At 46.0% G+C, this 20,315-nt stretch overlaps 1 protein-coding gene across 1 annotated transcript in view; it reads right to left on the bottom strand.

Annotated features, from left to right (window-relative positions):
- AGBL4 (AGBL carboxypeptidase 4) overlaps positions 1-20,315 on the bottom strand; it is a 795,252-nt gene that overhangs the window by 13,697 nt on the left and 761,240 nt on the right. Inside the window, exons 10-11 of the mRNA XM_043964632.1 lie at positions 4,852-5,004; positions 2,178-2,340 (exon numbers count right to left, since the gene is read on the bottom strand). Of these exons, the coding sequence (XP_043820567.1) occupies positions 2,178-2,340; positions 4,852-5,004 (316 nt within the window). The remainder of the gene's footprint in view (positions 1-2,177; positions 2,341-4,851; positions 5,005-20,315) is intronic.

The raw sequence follows: 20,315 nt of genomic DNA, 5'->3' as shown, positions 1-20,315 counted from the left end.
GGCTCCAGGTTCCAGGCTCTTGCCTCCTCCAAATAGAACTCGAGTATTTCTGCCCTGACCTTCCCATTATTGTCGAGGGTACCACCATCATCCCTGCCACCCATGCTCACAGCCTGACTCCCCACTCTGCATCATGCTACACATCCACTCTGCTGCCAAGGCCTGTCCATTCTACTTCCAGCCTTCTCTTCATTTACAGAGACTTCTTTCTTGTTGTTTGTCCTTCATTCTCAAAAAGGACCATGACATCCGTGTGATGGCATGACTTGCAGTGAATTGGATTTAAGTGAAGGAGGGCTGTGCAAGGTCACCAACCTTACATTCTTCTCCAGAGCCACCTGGGTTCAGATATGGATCAGGACGACTGGAGATGGCCCCAGATGTTTAAGGCAGTTGAGGTTAAGTGACTTGCCCAGGGTCACACAGCTAGTAAGTGTCTGAGGTCATATTTGAACTCAGGTCCTCCTGACTCCAGGGCTAGTGCTCTATCCACTGCGCCACCTGGCTGCCCCTGTCCTTTTGAAATCGGACACAGTAAGTACAACATTCTAAGCCCATCCTGAGCCCCAGCTTCCAATGCCTGCCCTTGCATTTAACTAGGAATACAATTATATAGGGATAGGTTGTCTCCCCACCAAGGATCCAGGCTCCCTGTGGGCAGGGGCTGTGCGGGTCTGCCAAAAAACATCTTGTCCATGGGAAGCCCAGGGCTATGGATGGGGGCACAAAAAAGGCTGAAAGGGCCCCCTGTCCTCAAGGGGCTCCCATGCAATTGATCAATGTGGACAGGTATATACAGGAGAAATTGGAATTCATCTGCAGAGGGACGACAGGGGAATTATGGGCTCAGGGAAGGCTTCCTGTAGAACATGAAATCTCAGGACTGGGAGGGGCCTCAGAACAGGGGATGTCACAGAACTGGAGAAGTCTTTATTTTGGAAGGAGGTCTGTCATGAAGAAGCAGACCTGGGATAGGCCCTGGGCCAACCCCTCCTCCCTGGCCCAACCCTGCTGAGCTCTGAGGTCCCCTAGGGTTTGATGGGAGGCCGTCCAATTTACAGTTATAATATGGAAGGTAGTTAATGTGGTGAATTACAGCCCTAAAGTCACTTTACAGCACCGACTGTCTGCCTTGGTACCCACAACCTCTTGGTGCCTCTGGCTGCCATGGAAACCCAGCAGATGGCCAGGGATGGAGAGATTTGCTGAGTGGTGAGGCTGTTGGTGGCCAATAGGGACTTGTGTTTAGTCCTAAACTCATCTCGGGTTTGAGATGCCCACAGATGTCCCATCTCATGCTTGTGTCTATGTCTATGCCCTTCCCGTTTTAGAAAGGAGAGTGACAAGCTGGAGAGAGCCCAGAGCAGAGAAGCAGGGATGGCAACAGCCTTGAGTTGGAAGGTGACTGTTTCCATAGGGGTACAGCACAGGGTTTGCACCTCAGCAATGCTCTCCCTTAATAACGAGATGACAGGCAGGTTCAAAAAGCCAAGGTGCAAGGATAGGACAGGAGAGATGTAGCTAGACAGCAGGTGTCTGATAAAGATCTGGGGCTCATGGTGGGCCACAAACTCCCCGTGCATCAATGGCAAGAAAGAGCAGCCCAAAAGGTGATGGGATCTTAGACTGTTCTGAAGAAGGTCTGAGAGTTAGAGGGGGTCGGAAGGGACTAGAGGCTTCTGAGCTCTCTTCTACCTCTGAATCTGAAGGAAGATGGAAGAAGGGAGGACTGGGAGAGGGGAGAGGAGGAGAGGGGGAGAGAGGAGGGAAGGGGAGGGAGAGAGGAGGGAAGAGGACAGGAAAGGAGACATAAGCAGAGGAGGGGAGAGGGGAGGGGTGGAGAGGGGAGGGGTTGAGGGAAGAGGAGGGGAGAGAAGGGTGGGGAGAAGGGGAGGAGGGGAGAGGGGAGGGGTGGGGAGATGAGAAAAAGCAGAGTGATCTCAGGTTTAGGGATCTTAGGGATGGAACAATTCCTGTCACATTTAATGCCAAGCTCAGCTAAACTCACATAAAACCGTTGTGTCTTAGAGGGTGAGGAAGGCAGCCTTCAGATCATCACTGGGAGGGCTCTCACAAGCTCCCACAGGCACATTCTCCCAAGCTCAGCCCTTTACCCAAGTGAAACCTGGGGTCAACGTGTCCCTGGACACGGGTGCAGGCAGCCCTGGAAAGGATACAGGCCTCCTCGGTGTAGGGCACAGTCGCTGCAGTGCCCCCAATGATGTAGCTGAAGAAAGACACCTCGAGCGTGTAGCAGTAGGAGGTGTGATCCAGCAGGCCTCCCAGGAAGCGCCGGCCGGTCCCTGCCTTCACTGCATCCCGGTTGAAGGATGTGCTGGACTGTGGGGAGAGAAGGGGGGCTGATCATTGCAACGTCAGGCCAGTGAACTGGAAATGCTGAGAGCTGGGCTGGTGGGGGAGGGCAGGTGGGGGCGGGAAGCAAAATAAACCGTTTGGAGGATCTGGGTGTGAACTGAGCGCTGTCACTTACTAACTGTGTGCCTTCAGGTATGATACTGCCCTCCTCAGTTGTTGGCCTTGGCGCTCAAAGAGGACCAAGGTGACATCACTATGTCGGGGTCAATGTACAGTGTGTCCAACTGTGGCTGATCAGACCCATTTGAGCTTGGAAGGCTCTATCACAGGTTGGGCACAAATTCTTGAGTGGAAGGGCTGGCTGACATGTGGAACAAGGATTAGATTTGTTCCATTTGTCTCCAAGGGACAGAAGCAGGAAGATGGGTGGAAACTGCAGAAGACAATTTACTCTTTATGCCAGGAAAAGCTTCTTCACAGTTGGATGTATCCTAAAGCAGAATGAGTTGTCTCAAGAGGAAATGGGTTTCCTCTCCTTAAAGGTCTTCAAGCAGAGACTGGATGATCCCTTCACAGGCATGTTATAGTGCGAACTCATTTATGCACAGATTGGACTGGACAGGCGCAGACATCTCTTCCAACTCTCAAAATCTGCTGAAGTTCAGGTTTGTTTACTCCACTGTCCTTGATGGTGAAGAGTTTCTTATGACTCTATTTGCAGATCTTTTCCATCTTTTGTTTCTCTGGTGACCTTCCAGCTTCATCCTTAAACGTCCGGTGGTGACTTTCGTTCTTTTTCTTTCTTCCTTTCTTCCTTTCTTCCTTTCTTCCTTTCTTCCTTTCTTCCTTCCTTCCTTTCTTTCTTTCTTTCTTTCTTTCTTTCTTTCTTTCTTTCTTTCTTTCTTTCTTTCTTTCTTTCTTCCTTCCTTCCTTCCTTCCTTCCTTCCTTCCTTCCTTCCTTCCTTCCTTCCTTTCTTTCTTTCTTTCTTTCTTCCTTCCTTCCTTTCTTTCTGGCAATGAGGATTAAGTGACTTGTCCAGGGTCACACAGCTAGTAAGCATCATGTGTCTGAGTTCGGATTTGAACTCGGGTCCTCCTGAATCCAGGGTGGGCGCTTTCTCCACTGCGCCACCTAGCTGCCCCAATGGTGGTGACTTTCCTTAGTTGTCTCCCACCAAGCTTTTTTTTAAGCTGATTTTTCCTCTATTCTTTCTGTTTTATGAGGTGGCACCGTACAAAATCTTCTATCATCCTCTATAAGATATTGCAAATGAATTTATATTCTAAACCAGTGTCTAAAAACCTATGAGTTTAACAACTGAACTCTTCATTAGGTACCTAGACTTAAAGTTAGAAAGTCCCTCAATGTTCATGTAATGCCCCCTTCATTTTATAGATGGAGAAACAGGTTCAGAGAGAATAAATAATCACAGTAATAACCAGTGTTTAATGTAGTGCTTTTCACTTTGGGGAAAGCTTTAAAGGGATTGTCTCCTTTGATTACCATATGACCCATGAAGCATGTGTTCCTCCTTCCTTTCTTCCTCCTCCCTTTCCTCCTCCTTTTTCTCTTCCTTGTCACTGTGTCCTGCTCTATCTATAGCACTTTCTCTTCTCTCACTGTAGATCCACAGTTTTTTAGGCAAGGCAATGAGGGTTAAGTGACTTACCCAAGGTCACACAGCTAGTAAGTTTCAAGTATCTGAGGTTATATTTGAACTGAAGTCCTCCTGAATCCAGATCTGGTGCTTTATCCACTGCATCATTTACTGCCCCCCCTGCCCCGTAGATCCACTTTTATAGAACTCCCATTGGCTTCCATGCCTTTGAAGACCACCTCCATGCAGATGCCTCTTGGATCTAGGTCTCAGGCTTCTCTCCCAAGCTCCAGCTCTGCATCTCTGGCTGCCTCCAGGACATCTAGCATCCCAAACAGGGTCCCAATCCACTACTCTTCTTTCTCCTTCTAGGGTGGACTTTGCAGGAAGGTGAAGGTGAAATGGCTGCTCAGCAATCCACAATGTGTTTCATGTTTGGATGCTTGAAAGCCCAGTGTTCGGGGAGGGGACCATAGAAGCTGTGGGTTACTGTGGCACAGAGAGGCTGGCAGTGTGCCCACCCACTCAGCATATCGGAAGAGAGCTAGACCACCAGAGGATGGGCCCCTGCCCTTTCACGGGCTCCTAAGGAGCCACTCTTCCTGGATCAGTAGCCAGTCTCCTCCAGTGTAGCCTCCTAACCTCCCACCCAGAAGATGAGGAAGGGAATGGCTTCATGTTCTCAAAGCAGTGCAGAGCCAGAGTCCCAGGAAGGGGCCATGGAGGACCAGTTAATCTCCATACTGACTCCTCAAGTCTTCCCCCCGCCCCCCAGACCCATCCTCTCCAGCAGTATCCCCTGCCAGGGCCCAGCACAGAATGGGCATTGATACTTGTATGAGGATGAAATGAACTGAAGAGATAGAGGAAGAGGAAACCCAAGCTGGGAGATCAGCAAGGAGCTCTGGACTGGGCAGCATAGGAGAGGGCAGCTTACAAAGGAGAAGTCTTCAGCATTCTGGCACAGGAGCTTGGGGAAGATGGCCTGTCTTTGGAACCTCTCCTCATCTTCAAAGATGTTGCCATACATGAAGCCGTTCATCATGGTGGAGTGTGCATGGATGTCAATGTAGAACTCCAGGCTGGTTTTCTGGAGAGAGAGAGAGAGAGAGAGAGAGAGAGAGAGAGAGAGAGAGAGAGAGAGAGAGAGAGAGAGAGAGAGAGAGAAGAGGAGAGGAGAGGAGAGGAGAGGAGAGGAGAGGAGAGGAGAGGAGAGGAGAGGAGAGGAGAGGAGAGGAGAGGAGAGGAGAGGAGAGGAGAGAGAGGATGTCAGTGACAGTGACCAGGTGGTCTGTGAAGGGGCAGCAGCCCAGACAACACAAGGAGGGAAGGGACCCTGGACTCTTCCATCTCAGGTAATAAGAACTGTCCTATCAGAGCATCTCCTAAGGGGGCTTCGGGAAATATGTGTCATTTTGCTGGGTTAGGGCATTCAGTTACCAGAAGGTCTAATAGTCACCAGCATAAAGAACAAGGTTGTGGATCAATGAAGGCAGACAGATGCAGAGGCAGGCAGGAGAGGCATCCGGGGCCAACTCCAAGTGTCCACTGTGGCCTTCTCTCTATGTCCTATGCTTTTAGATCCCCTTAGAAGCCCCTGTTCCTTTGCCTGTCAGAGAAGGCAACTGGAGTAAGTGACCTTCACTCCTAGCCCTGACATTCTACTTTTTCTGTCCTAGGTTCCTTCTAGCTCTGACATTCTCTGTTTTGTTCGAAAACACCACCCCCTTAAGAGCTGATAATCCATACTGTATGTTCTAAGACCTTTCCATCTTGGACATTCCATTTTTCTATGTTCCAGGGTTCTTCTACCTCTGGCATTCTCCATTCTAAGCCCTCCTCCCATATCTGACATATTTTTTTTTGTGGGGCAATGAGGGTTAAGTGACTTGCCCAGGGTCACACAGCTAGTAAGTGTCAAGTGCCTGAGGCCGGATTTGAACTCAGGTCCTCCTGAATCCAGGGCCGGTGCTTTATCCACTGCACCACCTAGCTGCTCCTCTGACATCATTTATCCTAAGTTTTATGCAGGTATCTGAGTTTCCTACATTTGACCAGTTTTAGCTGAAATTCAAACCTTATGAGAATCATGTGGCTATGGAAGGAAGGCCTGGTAGCTGTCCCTTCAACCCCCAAAGCCTCTGTTAGGTGGCTGGTAAAGAATCTTTGACTGTCCATCTCTAAATGGTGTAGATCGTGAAGAGACACACAGGCCGCCACCCACACTGAGAGATATTAAACCCATCATTTTTGGCTTTATAGGTAAAAGACAGAATGATTTACCCGGAGCCCTATAGAAGTCATCTTTGCTTTTTTATTTCTTTCAATTGCCTGTCTTTCCCCTGAGCTTTTGATGATCTGCAGAGGGGAAGAGGGGGTGGAAGGGAAGTGGAGAGAAATGCTTATGGTTGGACTGAAATGAGGATCATAGAATGAGTACAGCCTGGAGGCAGCTTGGAGGTCACCCGCATCCCCTACAGCAACATCCTTGGCTTAGAGATGGGGAAACTGAGGCCCAGAACTAGAGTTTGATGAAGGAAATTTAGGTCCTAATCCTGACTCCTTCATCAGGTGTCAGTGAAATTGTAAGTACTGTTCCCTGATTCTGCTTCTCATATATTAAATGAGGAAGTTTGAGTAGATCATTTTAAGTAACTAACAGTATTATTCTATGTTCTGTGTTCCAGGTATTCTCACAAGTCCCTACAAGCTCTGACATCCACTGTTCTCACTTCCAAATTCCCACTCCGTTCTGACATTCTCTACTCTAAGATCAATGCCCCCTCTCTCATCTGATGTCCTTAATTCTGTATTTTGAGGGTCCTCCCAGCAATGACATTCCCTGTTCTAAGGCCTCTCCCAGTTCTGACATCCTCTGTTCTAAGATCCCTTCCAGTTCTGCCATCCTAGTTCTGAGAGTCCTCCTATCTCAAAAGGTCAATGACTCCCTCTGGCTGGATTAGAACACAGCCAGCATTATTCTCTAAAGAATACTGGGTCTTAGGACTCATGAGCAAGAGAATGAATGAAGGTATCAAACACATCCCCCTTCTTTCGTCCTCACAGTAGCTTGAGGATTTTAATTAAAGCCCAGTAACAAAGTAGGGGCCATTGTCTCACCAGGCTCACAGCTCATCCTGTAATCAGGGACTCTAGAGGAGATGAAAATCAGTGCCAATAAAATTAAAACACCTCAGGGCATATTTTCGACATAATTTAACTGTGGAGTCAGTTTTTCTACCCTCTCCCCAGCCCGCCTTTCCCCCCTACTCGGAGTTGAGGGAGGAAACAGGTTTTCCATCCGTCTCCTGAGACACTTTCATCCTGGTGCAGTTTACCAAAGAGCCCAGAAGTAGGAGCTGAGAGCCCAGGATCCGAGTCTCAGCTTTTCCACTCCTTGGCTCCCTGTGTAACTGGGGCTATCACTAGTGTTGCTGTTGTTTTTCTTGATCTGTGAGGCATCGAGGGTAGTGGAGACAGCTTTTTAGATCCAGCAGAATGGAAGCATCTCAAGAATAGAGATTGCTTCCCCTCGTCTTTGTATACCCAGTGTCTGGCACAGAGGAATCAATCCATCGACAGGGACTTATTCAGCAGTATGATAGCACTTATGTGTTACTGATTCAACATTAAATCTTTGTCAACATGTGTTTTTTTTTTTTTGAGTATTCCATGTTTTTAGCATTTTTTTTGTGGGGAGGAAATAAATAGCTGTCCCATACCTCATTGCCACTGTATATTGTATCCAAGAGTCCTCATAAAACTAAGATTTCATGTTCATTTCAAGGTCATTCCCCTTTTGGGGGAAGACAGTAGACATGAGGCAAACCTACATTTTAAGCATTTCTCCCTGGGGCTTTATAAAAGTGTAAAGAACCAGAGAATTTGAGAAAAAGAAGGGTGAGAGCTTCAGCCCCCTGGTGCTAAGCCCAGCTGTGGTCCTATGTTTTATCCAGGCGTTCTTGCTCCTTTGTGTTACCACTGTCCACACTCTTCCCATCCCCAAACCCGGTTCACCCATGCCTTTCTCCTTCTCTGTTTCTTTTTCCTAGCAACTGGTCAATGCAGGAGGAAGCCACATAGCCGTGTGGTCCGGCTTTACTACAAATGTCTCCTCTCCGCTGGGTCCTCACTGCTGCACATCTGTCTCTTCTTTGACTGACTCTCCCTAGTCCATTCCCCTCAGGGGCTGCTCCAAACGTCTTCTCCCCTCAAGCTTCTTCCCCAGCACTTCCAAAAGCCTCAAAGGAACCTGTGACCTCGTCAATGTAGAGATTCTTTCCAGCAATTCACATCCCATCCAAGATGGCTCAGCCTTTGTGTCCCCAGCCTTGAATAGCACGTTTGTCAGATTGGTCTGAATCCCCCAGTTATTCTTATTGTCATCTAATCCAGTCATGCCCAAGTCAAATGCACACAGATTCCTGAGGCTGTGCATTGACTTAAAAAAACACAGATCAGCAATACCTATGTTGTATTGTATTGTATTTGTATTGTTAACCACCTTAGGGAGTTTTGACACCTCTGATCTAATTCAACCTTCCAATGTTACTGATGAGTAAACTGAGGCCCAGAGAGACTGTCACTTTCCCAAAGTCGTTGAGTGAGTTAGAATCTAGGCAGAATCTCTGCCTAAAAATGAAGACTCTTGGAGCATCAGAGCTAGGAGGGAACCTTGTGAAGACCTCCAGGGAAGGGGAAACTCATGACCTTCTGAGGCAGCGCATTGCATTTGGAAACAGCTCCCATGATCAGCAAGTTAACCCAATGCCAAGAGAGAACTAAAGCCCAGACTGCCAGAGATGGGAGGGTCCTTAGAACAGAGTACACAAAGGAAATGGGGACCTTCAAACATAGACCAGAGAATGTCAAAGTTGGGAGAGGCTTTAGAACCTAGAACATGAAATCTTAGTCTTATGAGGACTCTTAGAACATAGACCAGAGAATGTGCGCCCTCCCCTCCCTTTCTTTCCCTTCCCCTCCCCTCTACTTCCCTTCCCTCCTCTTCCTTTTCTTTCTCTCCCTTTCCTTCCCTTCCCTTCTCTTCCCTTTCTTTCCCTCCCTCTCATCCCATTGGATCCCACCAACAATCTCACTCCTGTCTACATAGAACTTCAAGATTTACACCCTGACTTTCACATCTCCATGACAACAACACTGAGGGATGGGGGTGGGGCAGGAGATGAGCTTCTATATTATCCCCATTTGACGGATGAAAAAACTGAAGATCAGACAGGCCAAGGTTCCACAGCTAGTACATGCCAGAGCCTTATTTCAGACTCAGGCCTTCTTACTCCAAGCTAATTCTTTTCCCACTACCAGCCCCAGGAAGCCACTCACAGTTTTTCTCTTGGTCCATGATGAAAATGTTGCACTCTGCTTGAGCTACTGACATGAACAGCCCAGTCTGCAATGCAGGATCTTATATAATGCCTGGTGTGTCATTACTTCCTTCCCCACACACCTTCCTCACTTCTTGAAGTTAGTGGAGTGGCACCACTTAATGGGAAGAGTAGAGCCTTGCATTGGGCATCAGCCTGGGCCCCTGTTCCCTCAAGATAGTGAGAGACACACACGCACAGACAAACGGACACATAGTCCACAGGGAAGGGGGACAGAGAGACACGGAGCAAGGAAGAAGGAAACATGTAGGAAGAAACAAAAAGAACCGAAACCTATCCAGAGATCGTGAGGTTGAGAAAGATGCAGAGACGGAGAAATCGAGATGGGGTGATAGAAGGAAGGAGGGGAGGTGAGAGACCAGAGAAAAGACATCAAGAGAGACAGAAGATACACCCAGAGCCATAGATAGGAGGCGGGGAGAGTTGGGGAGACAAGGAGGGAAGGGAGGAGGGAGGAGGCAGTAAAAAAAAAGGGAAGTGGCATACAAACAGATAGACAGACAGGAAAGCGAAGAAATGTAGAGAGAGAGAAAAAGGAATGGAAAGAGGTGGGGGACAGGACGAAAAAGGCAAAGACACCAGGGAGAGATCCACAGAAACACAGACAGAGGGACAGAAAGCAGAGCTGCGTGACATGGGGAGGCAGGGCTAGCTAAGGAAATTGAGAGACACAGAGAGAGAAGGCGGCGGCGGGGGGGGGGGGGGCGGGGGGGGGGGACCGAGGACACAGAGTGGAAAGGAAGGAGAGGGAGGGAGAAGCAGAGACAGAGGCGAGCATCCCATGGAGACTAGAAGATTTAGGACCCACAGTGTCCCTGGGTAATTTTCCATTTCTAAAGAAAGAAGGTCAAGGTAGGAGCAGGTCCTCTTGACAGTCCCTTCCACAGAAGGAGGTCAGTACTGGGCCACAGGTATGGGGCTTAACTAACCACTAACTAGACTATAGTGAGGTGGCAGGGAAAGAATCCTGCACTGAGACGACTAGTCCTGAATCAAGTCAGGAAAAGTCTAGTTCCCTTTCCATTTATGATATTACGCTTTCCTTCCCGACTCCATTTCCTGTTTCCTGCCTATACTTGGGTCTGACTCAGCGGTCTAGGGCCAACTACATTCTCAGCCCAAGGAGTCTGGATGCCCATTTGTTAGAGAGAGAATTCCTTTCGTGCATGAGTTGGACTGGATGGGTGCTGAGATCTCTCCAGACTCTCAAAGCCTGTGATTCTGAGACCCTAGGGATCAAGGGAGAAGGTTCATGTGTTTGCTGAGAACTCCCTCAATTCATTGTTTGAACACAAGAGCTTTAGGGGAGTAATCTTAAAGTCCTGTGTGAGAAACTGACGCTATTAAGGGCATGGGTTGTATGTTCACTGCTGCTCCTAGTTGATGGTAGAAGAGATGGCAGCTTTAGCCAGTGGTTGTGTGGTCAGGAACTCAGAATCTGGAAGAAGGTGGCAGAGATAGAGGAAGGAACAAGAAGAGCTGACATTTAGCACTAAGTAATAGGACATGGCAGGGGGCCGCTAGGTGGCGCCATAATGCACAGAGCTCCAGGCCTGGAGTCAAAAAGACTCATCTTCCTGAGTTCAAATCCAGCTTCACACTGGCTGTGTGACCCTGGGCAAGTCACTTCACCCTGTTTGCCTCAGTTTCCTCATCTGTCAAATGAGCCGGGGAAGGAAATGGCAAAGCACTCCAGGATCTCTGCCAAGCAGACCCCAAATGGGGTCACAAAAAGCTGGATATGATTAAAAAATGACTCACCAGCAATAAGGTGTGGCACTTTTCTACAGATAATAAAGCTGGGCCCTCAGAAGCATCTTGTATCCCAAGGAATGATAGAGGCATGTGTATATATCTGACATATATACCTACTTATGTACATATTGTCTTTTCCATTAGACTGTAAGCAACTTGAGGGCAGGCCCAGTTTTTGCTCTTTATTTGTATCTCCAGTGTTAAGAACAGTGCCTGACACACTGATGGTGTTTAATAAGCATTTGGGCATTGATTGACTGAAGTGGTGTCTGGGGGGACGTCATGCAATAATGGTCAGAGGCAGAAGAAATAGGAGGTGGGTGCCTCCCTTGTAAGGGATTCGGAATAGTAGCTTTTTATGGGCCTGCTAGAAGCGGCTGGGAGTTCTCCTGTCTTCCTGGTGCCCGTATCTGGGGTGGCATGGAGAGCTGCATTGGATCTGCCAATGATGGTGGCCGTTCCTGATTCTTGAGTGATTCACAGGAAAGCACATGGTCCCTCTAGTAGGAAGCTAGAAAGCATTGCTAATGACTATAAAGTTCTGGGCAGGGAGCTGAAGAATTTACAGAAGGCCCAGATGGTGTTTTCATCACTATTTCTGGCCCAATGTAGGGGTAGAAGAAGAGAAAGGAAGATCCAGGAAGTGAACAGTTAGTTAAGAAAATGGTATCTGGGAATGAGGTTTGGATGGCTGCCCCAAGGCTTCAAAGAGATGAAAAGCAACCTCTTGGCCAGGATGGAATCTGTCTAATGAGGGTTGGTAAATATGTATTTATCTGGAGTCACACCATTGGATGAAGAAGACTCTAAGCCAAAAGTGACAGGAGAGGGAGACAATTACCAACATGTATCTGCTAAGTCAGATATCACAGGAAGAAGCTGGTACAACTCAGGATGAGTATGGCTGGGGAGGTGATTTGCAAGAAGAGAAGAAGTAGTGAAGCCACACCAAATTTGGGGCAATAACAAGATGAACCAGGGACCTTAAGGCAAGGTGATAAATTCAACTGAACAGGTGCCATCGAACAGACTTGCTGGGATGGGGCTCATGATTATGGCTTTTCAAGGGAATTCAAAGGAGAAAAGAAGAGAAAAATGAGGATGGGGGACAGGGGGATAGCACTATTTGCTATGTGTGATCGGGTGGAGAAATTCAGCAATGAGAAAGGGGGATTGTGGTGGAGAATATATGGAGGAGATCAATGGATCTTGTCAGGGGAGTGTACCACATTAACAGTAACAACAACAAGCATTTATTAAGTACTGTGCTAAGAAAGGCAAAAATGCGCTGGTCATTAACAAAAAAAAACATCTTCCTAAGGGTGAGGGCTGCTGGGGATTGGCCGCTGCGGAGGGTGGGGAGATCTCTCCCAATGAAGGCCTTCCAGGACAGGCTGAATGACTTGTCCAGGATGTTAGTGAGGGGATTCTTGGCCAGGGATGGGTGGGACTTGCTGAATCCTGGGGTCCCTAACAACGCTCTGCTTCTGAGGAGTATGGGAAGGACTGTCCGGCAGAGAAGGGATCGGCCTTGTTGGGGGCAGAATCAGAAGCACATGGGACAAATGTAGGAAATGCTCCTAACCATCAACGCCACCATAGAGGGGAAGGGGCTGAGTTCTCTTGCGCCGTAGGTCTCCAGGCCGAGGTGGAGGGAAACCTCACCAGCCAGTCGATTGATAAGAATGAAGCACCTTCTGTGTGCAGAGTGCCTTGCTAAGCTCTGAGGCAGCTCTCTAGGATGGGGTAGAATGGAATCTTGGGAGGGTAGGAGTTAGACTCAATGCCCTCAGAGGGCTCTGGGAAAATTCTCTAACTGTGCGACCCAGGTTGGAGTCACCACATATATAACATGATGGATGAGACTGTTTATTTTTTTGTGGCTCCCGAGGATCAGGTACCTCTTGGAGGCCAGTATCTGAGGGGGCAGAACCAAGCGGTGAGCACGAGAGACCCTCTGGAATTGGCAGTACATGTCAGTTAATCAGGAGGAAGGTCACCAGCCTAGGACGAGGCCATGCCCAAATGCTTTCAAGATGGCAGACATTTTCCAACTGGGGGGATGAAACTTCCCATCCCTCAGTAAGAGTCTACGAGGCATCATAAGATGACCAAATAGGTCTCACACTGACAATGAGATGGTGGGGGTTGAGTCCCAGCTCTGTCATGGATTCATGTGTGACCTTGGGAAAGTCCTTTCCCCACTGTGGGCCTCAGTTTACTCATCCAAAGAGCCAAAGAAAGGTGGCCTAAGTTTTCTGGATACATCTGGGTCAAGGGTGCAGCAGGAGCAGCTGGAGGGGCTGGGATCAATCTCTTATAAGAGACAGAACAGGAAGTGATTTGTGTGCTAGATACATCTGAGGTATGATCAGACTTGGAGATCTCTCAAGTTCCTCCTCGGTCTAACCTTCTCCGTTCTCAGTCTGCTTCAATTGAGATGGCATTTATTAAGCACCAACTGTATATCAGGCTCTCTACTGGGTGCTGGGCTACAGCCAGAATATGAAAAGTATCTTTCAGCTTCTCCTTTCTCTGTTGAAACCTGCCCAATTTCCCATCAATTTTTCCCATTTCAGATTTTAGCAATTACATTTCATACACTTGGGGCTACATGGTTGCTGTCTCCCACTACTTGAAGGGCCATCATGTGGGAGGGAGATGAGACTTATTCTAGTTGGCCCCAGAGGGGCCAGAGCCGGGAGTGATGGGCGAGGTCCAGGGAGGCCAACTTGGTTTTGATAGAAGCAAGTATTTACAATCAGAAAGGGAATAAATTTCATGGTGGGAGTGGATGGGAGGGTGAAGTGGCTTCCCCGCTTCTGGTGAAGTGCAAGCAAAGGTCAGTCAGCCACTTCCCAGGGATATTTTAGAAAAGATTCCTGTTTGAGGTGGCCGTTGGACTGGATGACCCTGAATGTTCCTTCAATTCCACAAACATTACTGAGTAACTCTTATGGCTGAAACTCTGTGTTAGATGATTAGGGAGTCCCGAGTTCAAATCCTGGCTTTCCTGCTTACTACTTGTGTGACTCTCCCTTCTCTGAGCCTCAGTTCACTTATGTGTAAAATGTTCATCGTGGCTGCTCTCTGAAGGCCTTCCTAGCTCTAAATCCCATGATGCCATGGATTCTCCAGTCCCCTCCTCTGTGGTCCCTGGTCCCCTCCCCCAAAGACCTGGGGCTCTGGGTAAGGCTTGAACAGAGAGCTCTGCCCTGTGCTGCAGGGATGGAGGAACCATGCCTTCAACCGTCAATATTGAATAACTGGGGCTGGCACTCGAGGCCCCCAAGATGCTGGGGCTGAGTGCAGTCGCGGGCTGGCCGCATCCAATATTCTCAGCAGCCACCGAGCCAGTGCCATAAACACTGGGACACAGAGGCAGGCTGGGAGCCTTGTTGAGATTCCACTCACAGCCAAAGTCGTTTCCCAGCCGGCCACCTGCTGTCAGCCTGAGGTTTGTGTGTGAAAAATAGACAGTGTGCCCGCCTGCTGGCAGGCCCTGTTAGCCTCTTAGGGAGGGAGGAAGGAAAGAAGACAGGGAGGGAGAAAGGGAGGTAGAGAGGGAAGGGAGGGAGGGAAGGGAAAGGAAGGGCTAGAGGGGAGGAAGAAATAAGGAAGGTAAGAAAGGAGGCAGATGGGGAGGGAGGAAGGAAGGAGGGAAGGAAGGGAGGGAGGGTGGGAGGGAAGAAGGGAGGGAAGGAAGAAGGGAGGAAGTAAAGGAGGGAGGGAGGGAGGAAGGGAGGAAGTAAAGGAGGGAGGGAGGAAGGAAGGAAGGGAGAGAAGTAGGAGAGAAAGAAAAAGAAAGGAAGGAAGGAAGGAAGGAGAGAGGAAGGGAAGGAGGGAGGGAGGAAAGAGGGAAGGGAGGGAGGAAAGAAGGAAGGAAGGAAGGAAGGAAGGAAGGAAGGAAGGAAGGAAGGAAGGAAGGAAGGAAGGAAGGAAGGAAAGAAAGAAAAGAAAGAAAGAAAGAAAGAAAGAAAGAAAGAAAGAAAGAAAGAAAGAAAGAAAGAAAGAAAGAAAGAAAGAAAGAAAGAAAGAAAGAAAGAAAGAAAGAAAGAACCAGGAGACAAACAAACAACCATGAACACTCAGAGTAAGGGAGCCCCCTGGTGGGGAAGATCCTCTCCTCCCACCCACCAATGTCAGTGCCCAGGGCCCAAGTCCCATTCACCCCATGCTAGATCAGCTCTGGCTGAGGACCATCCCTGAGCATCCTGGAGAAGTCTGGACTTAGATGGAGGAGAGGTTCAGGAAATTGGCTGGCTCTGTTCTTTCTTCTGGGCTTAGGGCCCTTGTGACTCTGACGTTTCCTTTGTTCAGTTCTAAGGCTTCCCTTGGCCCTGACAGTCTAATGCCCCCCACCCCCACCCCCACCCCCCAGTGTCTGTAAAAACCAAGGCGATGCAGCGGGGTGGGCAGAGGAAGGAGACTCCTAAAGCCTAGATCCCCGTCTAACTAACATCCGCCACTTAACTTCCTTTGTGTCTGCAATTCACTTTACCTCCAAGGGCCTCTCTGGCAAACATGGCTACTAACCCCTGCCCTGTACTGCCCCCTGCCCTCAAGGATGCGGGAGAGGACAGCCGTGAGTCAGGCTCCCCCAAGCCTACCCTATGTTAATTTCCGTTTTTGTCCACAGGAATAATGATCCCTGGGCTAGTAACTCCCAGGCAGACAGGACATAAATGTTTTATTATCTTCAAAAGTTATGATAGTTAACTCATATTAGCCCTAGTGATGGACCCGGGGCATGTTTTATTCATCAGAGAGCAGGTCCTGGCTGCAGCTGCTTCCTAGACGATGGGAAGACTCAGTGGCCAGCTGGAGTACTCAGGGTGTGACGCCACAGGGTGTCCAAGAGATGTTTGCTCAGGGGTTGTGAGGAAAAGATGATCTCGCTCCAGAACCCCCGCCTTCCTCCCTAGACCAAAGCTTCTTATACTGTGGGTTGCAACCCCATATGGGGTCGTGTAACTGAATGTGGGGGATAGCAAAAAATTTGGCAACAGTAAAAGGTTATGTATACCTGTTTATGTACCTATATACCTGAGGCCGTGTAAAAATTTCTCAGGCAAAAAGGGGTCACGAGTGGAAAAACTTTAAGAAGCCCTGCTCTGTACCTTTCTCTCCTTCAACTCCACAGGCCCAGGAAGCTGGATCCCTGGACCTAAACCCTTCATATAAAATGTAGACTCTGAGAGATGCAGAACTGTAGCGAAGAATCAATCACAGGGACCCAGTCCAGCCCTTCCCATTTCATGGAGGAGGAAGCCAACCCACCAGGCCCGTCCTTGTGCATTTATGGGAAGACCTCTGAGGCCGTGGTTTTTCAAAGAACTCCGTCCTCAAGTCCCCAGAGAGCCGGCCAGCATCGCTACTGAGCTATTGTCATGGATGTCTGAAAGATCATGGAAAATGGGAGCTGGGCCCAGGCCTGAAGAAGAGCAAATGTTGTCCTGGTTTTCACAAGAGGAAAGAAATCAAAGTCAGACGACCTTGATGGAAATTTCTGGGAAAATTCCAGAAGAGATCATGAAAAAGATGGTTGGCAAATGTTTCAGAAAGGGAGCAGTGATTATAGAGAGCTGGTCTGGCTTCATTGAGAGGGGGTCGTGCCAGCCTCTCCTCATCTCCTTCTGTGGCAGGATTATTGAACGAGCGGATGAGGGGATCCTGCAGACACAGCTTACCTAGATCTCAGCACTGTTTCTGACAGTATCAGACTGTTTATGTAGAGAAGATGGAAAGACATGGGGTAGATACAAATCATTCCTCATATAACCTCTAAGCTCTTCAACATTCTAGCTGCCTTCCTTTAGACCCTATTTTTTCTATGTCCCTTCTAAAATGTGGTACCCAGAACTGAGCTCAACACTGTAAAGGTGGCCCAAACAATCCAAGGACAGTGGTAATATCATCTTAATTTTTTCTCTAGTTCTTTAGTTTTTTATTTATTTTAATAATAAACATTTTATCTATAATTTTGAGTTCCAAATTTTGTCCCTCCTTTCCCTCTCCTGCCCCATCCCTGAGGAGGTAAGCAATCAGATGTATCACCTCCTTTAAACCTATACGCTGTAGAGGGTTTTTGTTTTTTGTTTTTTGTTTTTGTTTTTTCAGCATAAAGGAGTGTTGTACTTTGTCAAAGGCATTTTCTTCATCTATTGGGCACCTACCTCTCAGGGTTATTGTGAATTTCATACAAGATAACATATGTGCAGCAATTTGCAAACTTTAAATTACTATATAAATGCTAACTTATTTTCCTAATGTTGAATCACTTTTACATCTCTCGTATAAATATAATTTGGTCATAATGAATGATTTCTTGAATGAACTGCTCTTATCTGACAAGATTTTATTTAAATTTTAAATCAATGTTCAGTGATGATATTGACCCATAGTTTTCCTGTGCTTTATTCTTCCCTGGTTCAACTATTGGGATTATATTTGTCTCATTAAAAGATTCTTGTAGGATGTTTTATTTCTCAGTTTTTGAGAATAATTTGTGTAGTATTAGTACTAATTGTTCTTCAAAAGAATAGAATTCTCTGGAGTTTTTCTTTGGTGGTTCTTATGCAGTTAGATTTATTTCCTTTTCTAAAATTGGGTTATTTAAGATTGTTGTTCGGTCTTCCACCAATTTGAGTATTTAATGTTTTTGAAGGTGTGCCTGTTCTCAGTTTTGTTAGCATATAGCTGTGCTCAGTAGGTCCTAGTAATTAAAAAAATGTTTTTCCTCCTGGTTTGGTTTGGATTTCACTTTGTTGGTTTATAATTTTGACTTGATTTTCTGCCCTCTTTTTTTTAATTAGGTTGGCTAAAAGTTTATCAATTTTATTACTCTTATCAAAGCATATACCCTTTATATAGTTTTTGGATACCAACTTGTCTGTTTCTTCTCCAATCGTTAACATCTCTTACTTTGTTCTTATTTTAGGTTTGTTTATTTGTTGACTTTCTGATTTTTTTAAATGTATATTCAGCTCGTTAATCATCTCCTTTCTTAATTTGTTAAGGCATATTTTTAGGGAAATACTTTTCCCCCCTCAGGACTGCTTTAGCTGCATCCCAGAAATTTTGTAATTTAGCATTTTGGTATAATGGTTTCATCGTTTTATCATTTTAGGTCACATAATTATTTATTGTTTCTATGATTTGTTCTTGGGTATAACTGATTATTTAGGATTTTACTATTGAATATCCATTTAAGTTTGAATCTTTTGTTTCTATTACTGGAACTAATATTTTTATTCTGTTATGATCTATAATGTTTGCTATTTCTGACTTTTCACATTTATTTCTATGATCTCTGTGCCCTAACACATGGCCGATTTTTATAAAGTTCCATATGATGTTGAGAAATACATATATTCTTTAGCAATCCCATTTAGAAGATGCCATAAGTCTTTTAGCTCTAGTTTCTACAGCAATTCATTAAATTCTATATTTCCCCTTTATTTTTCTGTGAGAGGGAAAAAAAAGAGAGAAACTGGGAGGGATGCATTAAAGTCTCCTGCTATTATTATTAATACCTATGTCTTACTGTAATTTACTTAACTTTTCCTTTATGAATTTAGATGTTAAAGCTTTTGAAGCATAAAGTTTATATAATACTGATATTAGTTTGTTTTCCAAGGTTTCTTTCAGCATAATGTAGTTTCTTTGTTCATCACCTAAGCTGTGAATTTTTTTTGTTTTGTCTGCTAGTATTATTACAATTCTCACTTTTTAAAAATTCACCTAATGTTTAGCAAATTGTGTTCTCCCTTTCCCCATTCAATTTTATTCTATGTGTATTTTTGCTTTTTAGGTGTATTTCTTGTAAGCAAAAGATAGTCGATTTTTGTTTTCTTAATCAGTATGTCACTCCCTTTCATTTTTTTGGATTGTTTAATCCATTCACATTTAAGATTATAAGACTTAGATTTATTTTCCCTCCATTTGCCTCTAATACTGCTACCCCCAAACCCCTCCCCCCTGCCCAATTAGGACTTTTATAATTTCTCTTCCTCTGTAAAGACAGTGCTTTGTTTATTTTTGTTTTACTTTAAGACACATTCTTTTCTCACCTTCAGATCACACACACACACACACACACACACACACACACACACCCCTCCCCCTAACTCCCATTTGTCTCCCCTTAGAATTTTGCTTAATTTGTCCTTTGTTCTTTCATGTTTTTATCTAGTTATCTAATTCTTCCCTCTTTTAAAATCTTTGGGGGCAGCTAGGTGGTACAGTGGATAAAGCACTGGCCCTGGATTCAGGAGGACCTGAGTTCAAATCCAGCCTCAGACATGTGACACTTAGTAGCTGTGTGACCCTGAGCAAGTCACTTAACCCTCATTGCCTCACAAAAAAATAAACAAACAAACAAATAAATAAAATCTTCATTAAATAGTCAAGTAAATTTCCCCTTCTCTTCCCCTTTAATTTATTTTGCTTGTTAGTTGTTTTTTTTTTAATTTCTGTGCCTTATTCAAAACAGGATTTCTTTCATAGTTTTCTTCATTAATTCTCTTCCCTTTCTGTCTACTCTAAACTTTTATTCTTTGGTTCATTGTTCTTATATTTCTTTATTTCCTAGTCTCTGTATTTCATGGAATTAACACTATTTTGAGTTCTCATTGTTAATGGTTTCTATGTTATTGCCTTGTAGGTCTTTCCCCTTCCTTTTTCATCTCTGTTATGCCTGGAACTATTATCTTCTTATTCTAGGTAACTCTGTTTAAAGACAGCTAGATGGTTCAGTGGATAGAACACTGGGCTTGAAGTTAGAAAGACCTGAATTCAAATTCAGTTGTAAACACTAGCTAAGTGACCCTGTGCAAGTCACTTAACCTCTATTTGCCTCAGTTTCCTCAACTGTAAAATGTGGATAATAATAGTACCTACCTCTCAGGGTCATTGTGAAGATCAAATGAGATAATATTTGTAAAGTTCTTAGAGCAATACCTGGCACAAAGTAGGCATTTGATAAATGCTTATTCTCTTACTACAGTTCAAGAGCGAATGCCCATCAATCAGGAATGGCTGAACAAGTTATGGTATATAAATGTGATGGAACACTATTGTGCTGTAAGAAATTATGAAGGGGATGGTTTCAGAAAAACCTGGGAAGACTTCTATGAACTGATGTAAAGAGAAGAGAGCAGAACCAGGAAAACATTGTATACAGTAGCAGCAATGTTGTAACATTGATCAATTTTGAAAGACTTGGCTACTCTGATCAAGACAA

The sequence above is a fragment of the Dromiciops gliroides genome, chromosome 4, assembly GCF_019393635.1.
Source record: "Dromiciops gliroides isolate mDroGli1 chromosome 4, mDroGli1.pri, whole genome shotgun sequence".
In the NCBI taxonomy this organism is placed as follows: Eukaryota; Metazoa; Chordata; class Mammalia; order Microbiotheria; family Microbiotheriidae; genus Dromiciops; species Dromiciops gliroides.
The sequence above is the reverse complement of the archived record's forward strand: the minus strand, read 5'-3'. Positions and strand labels throughout refer to the sequence as shown.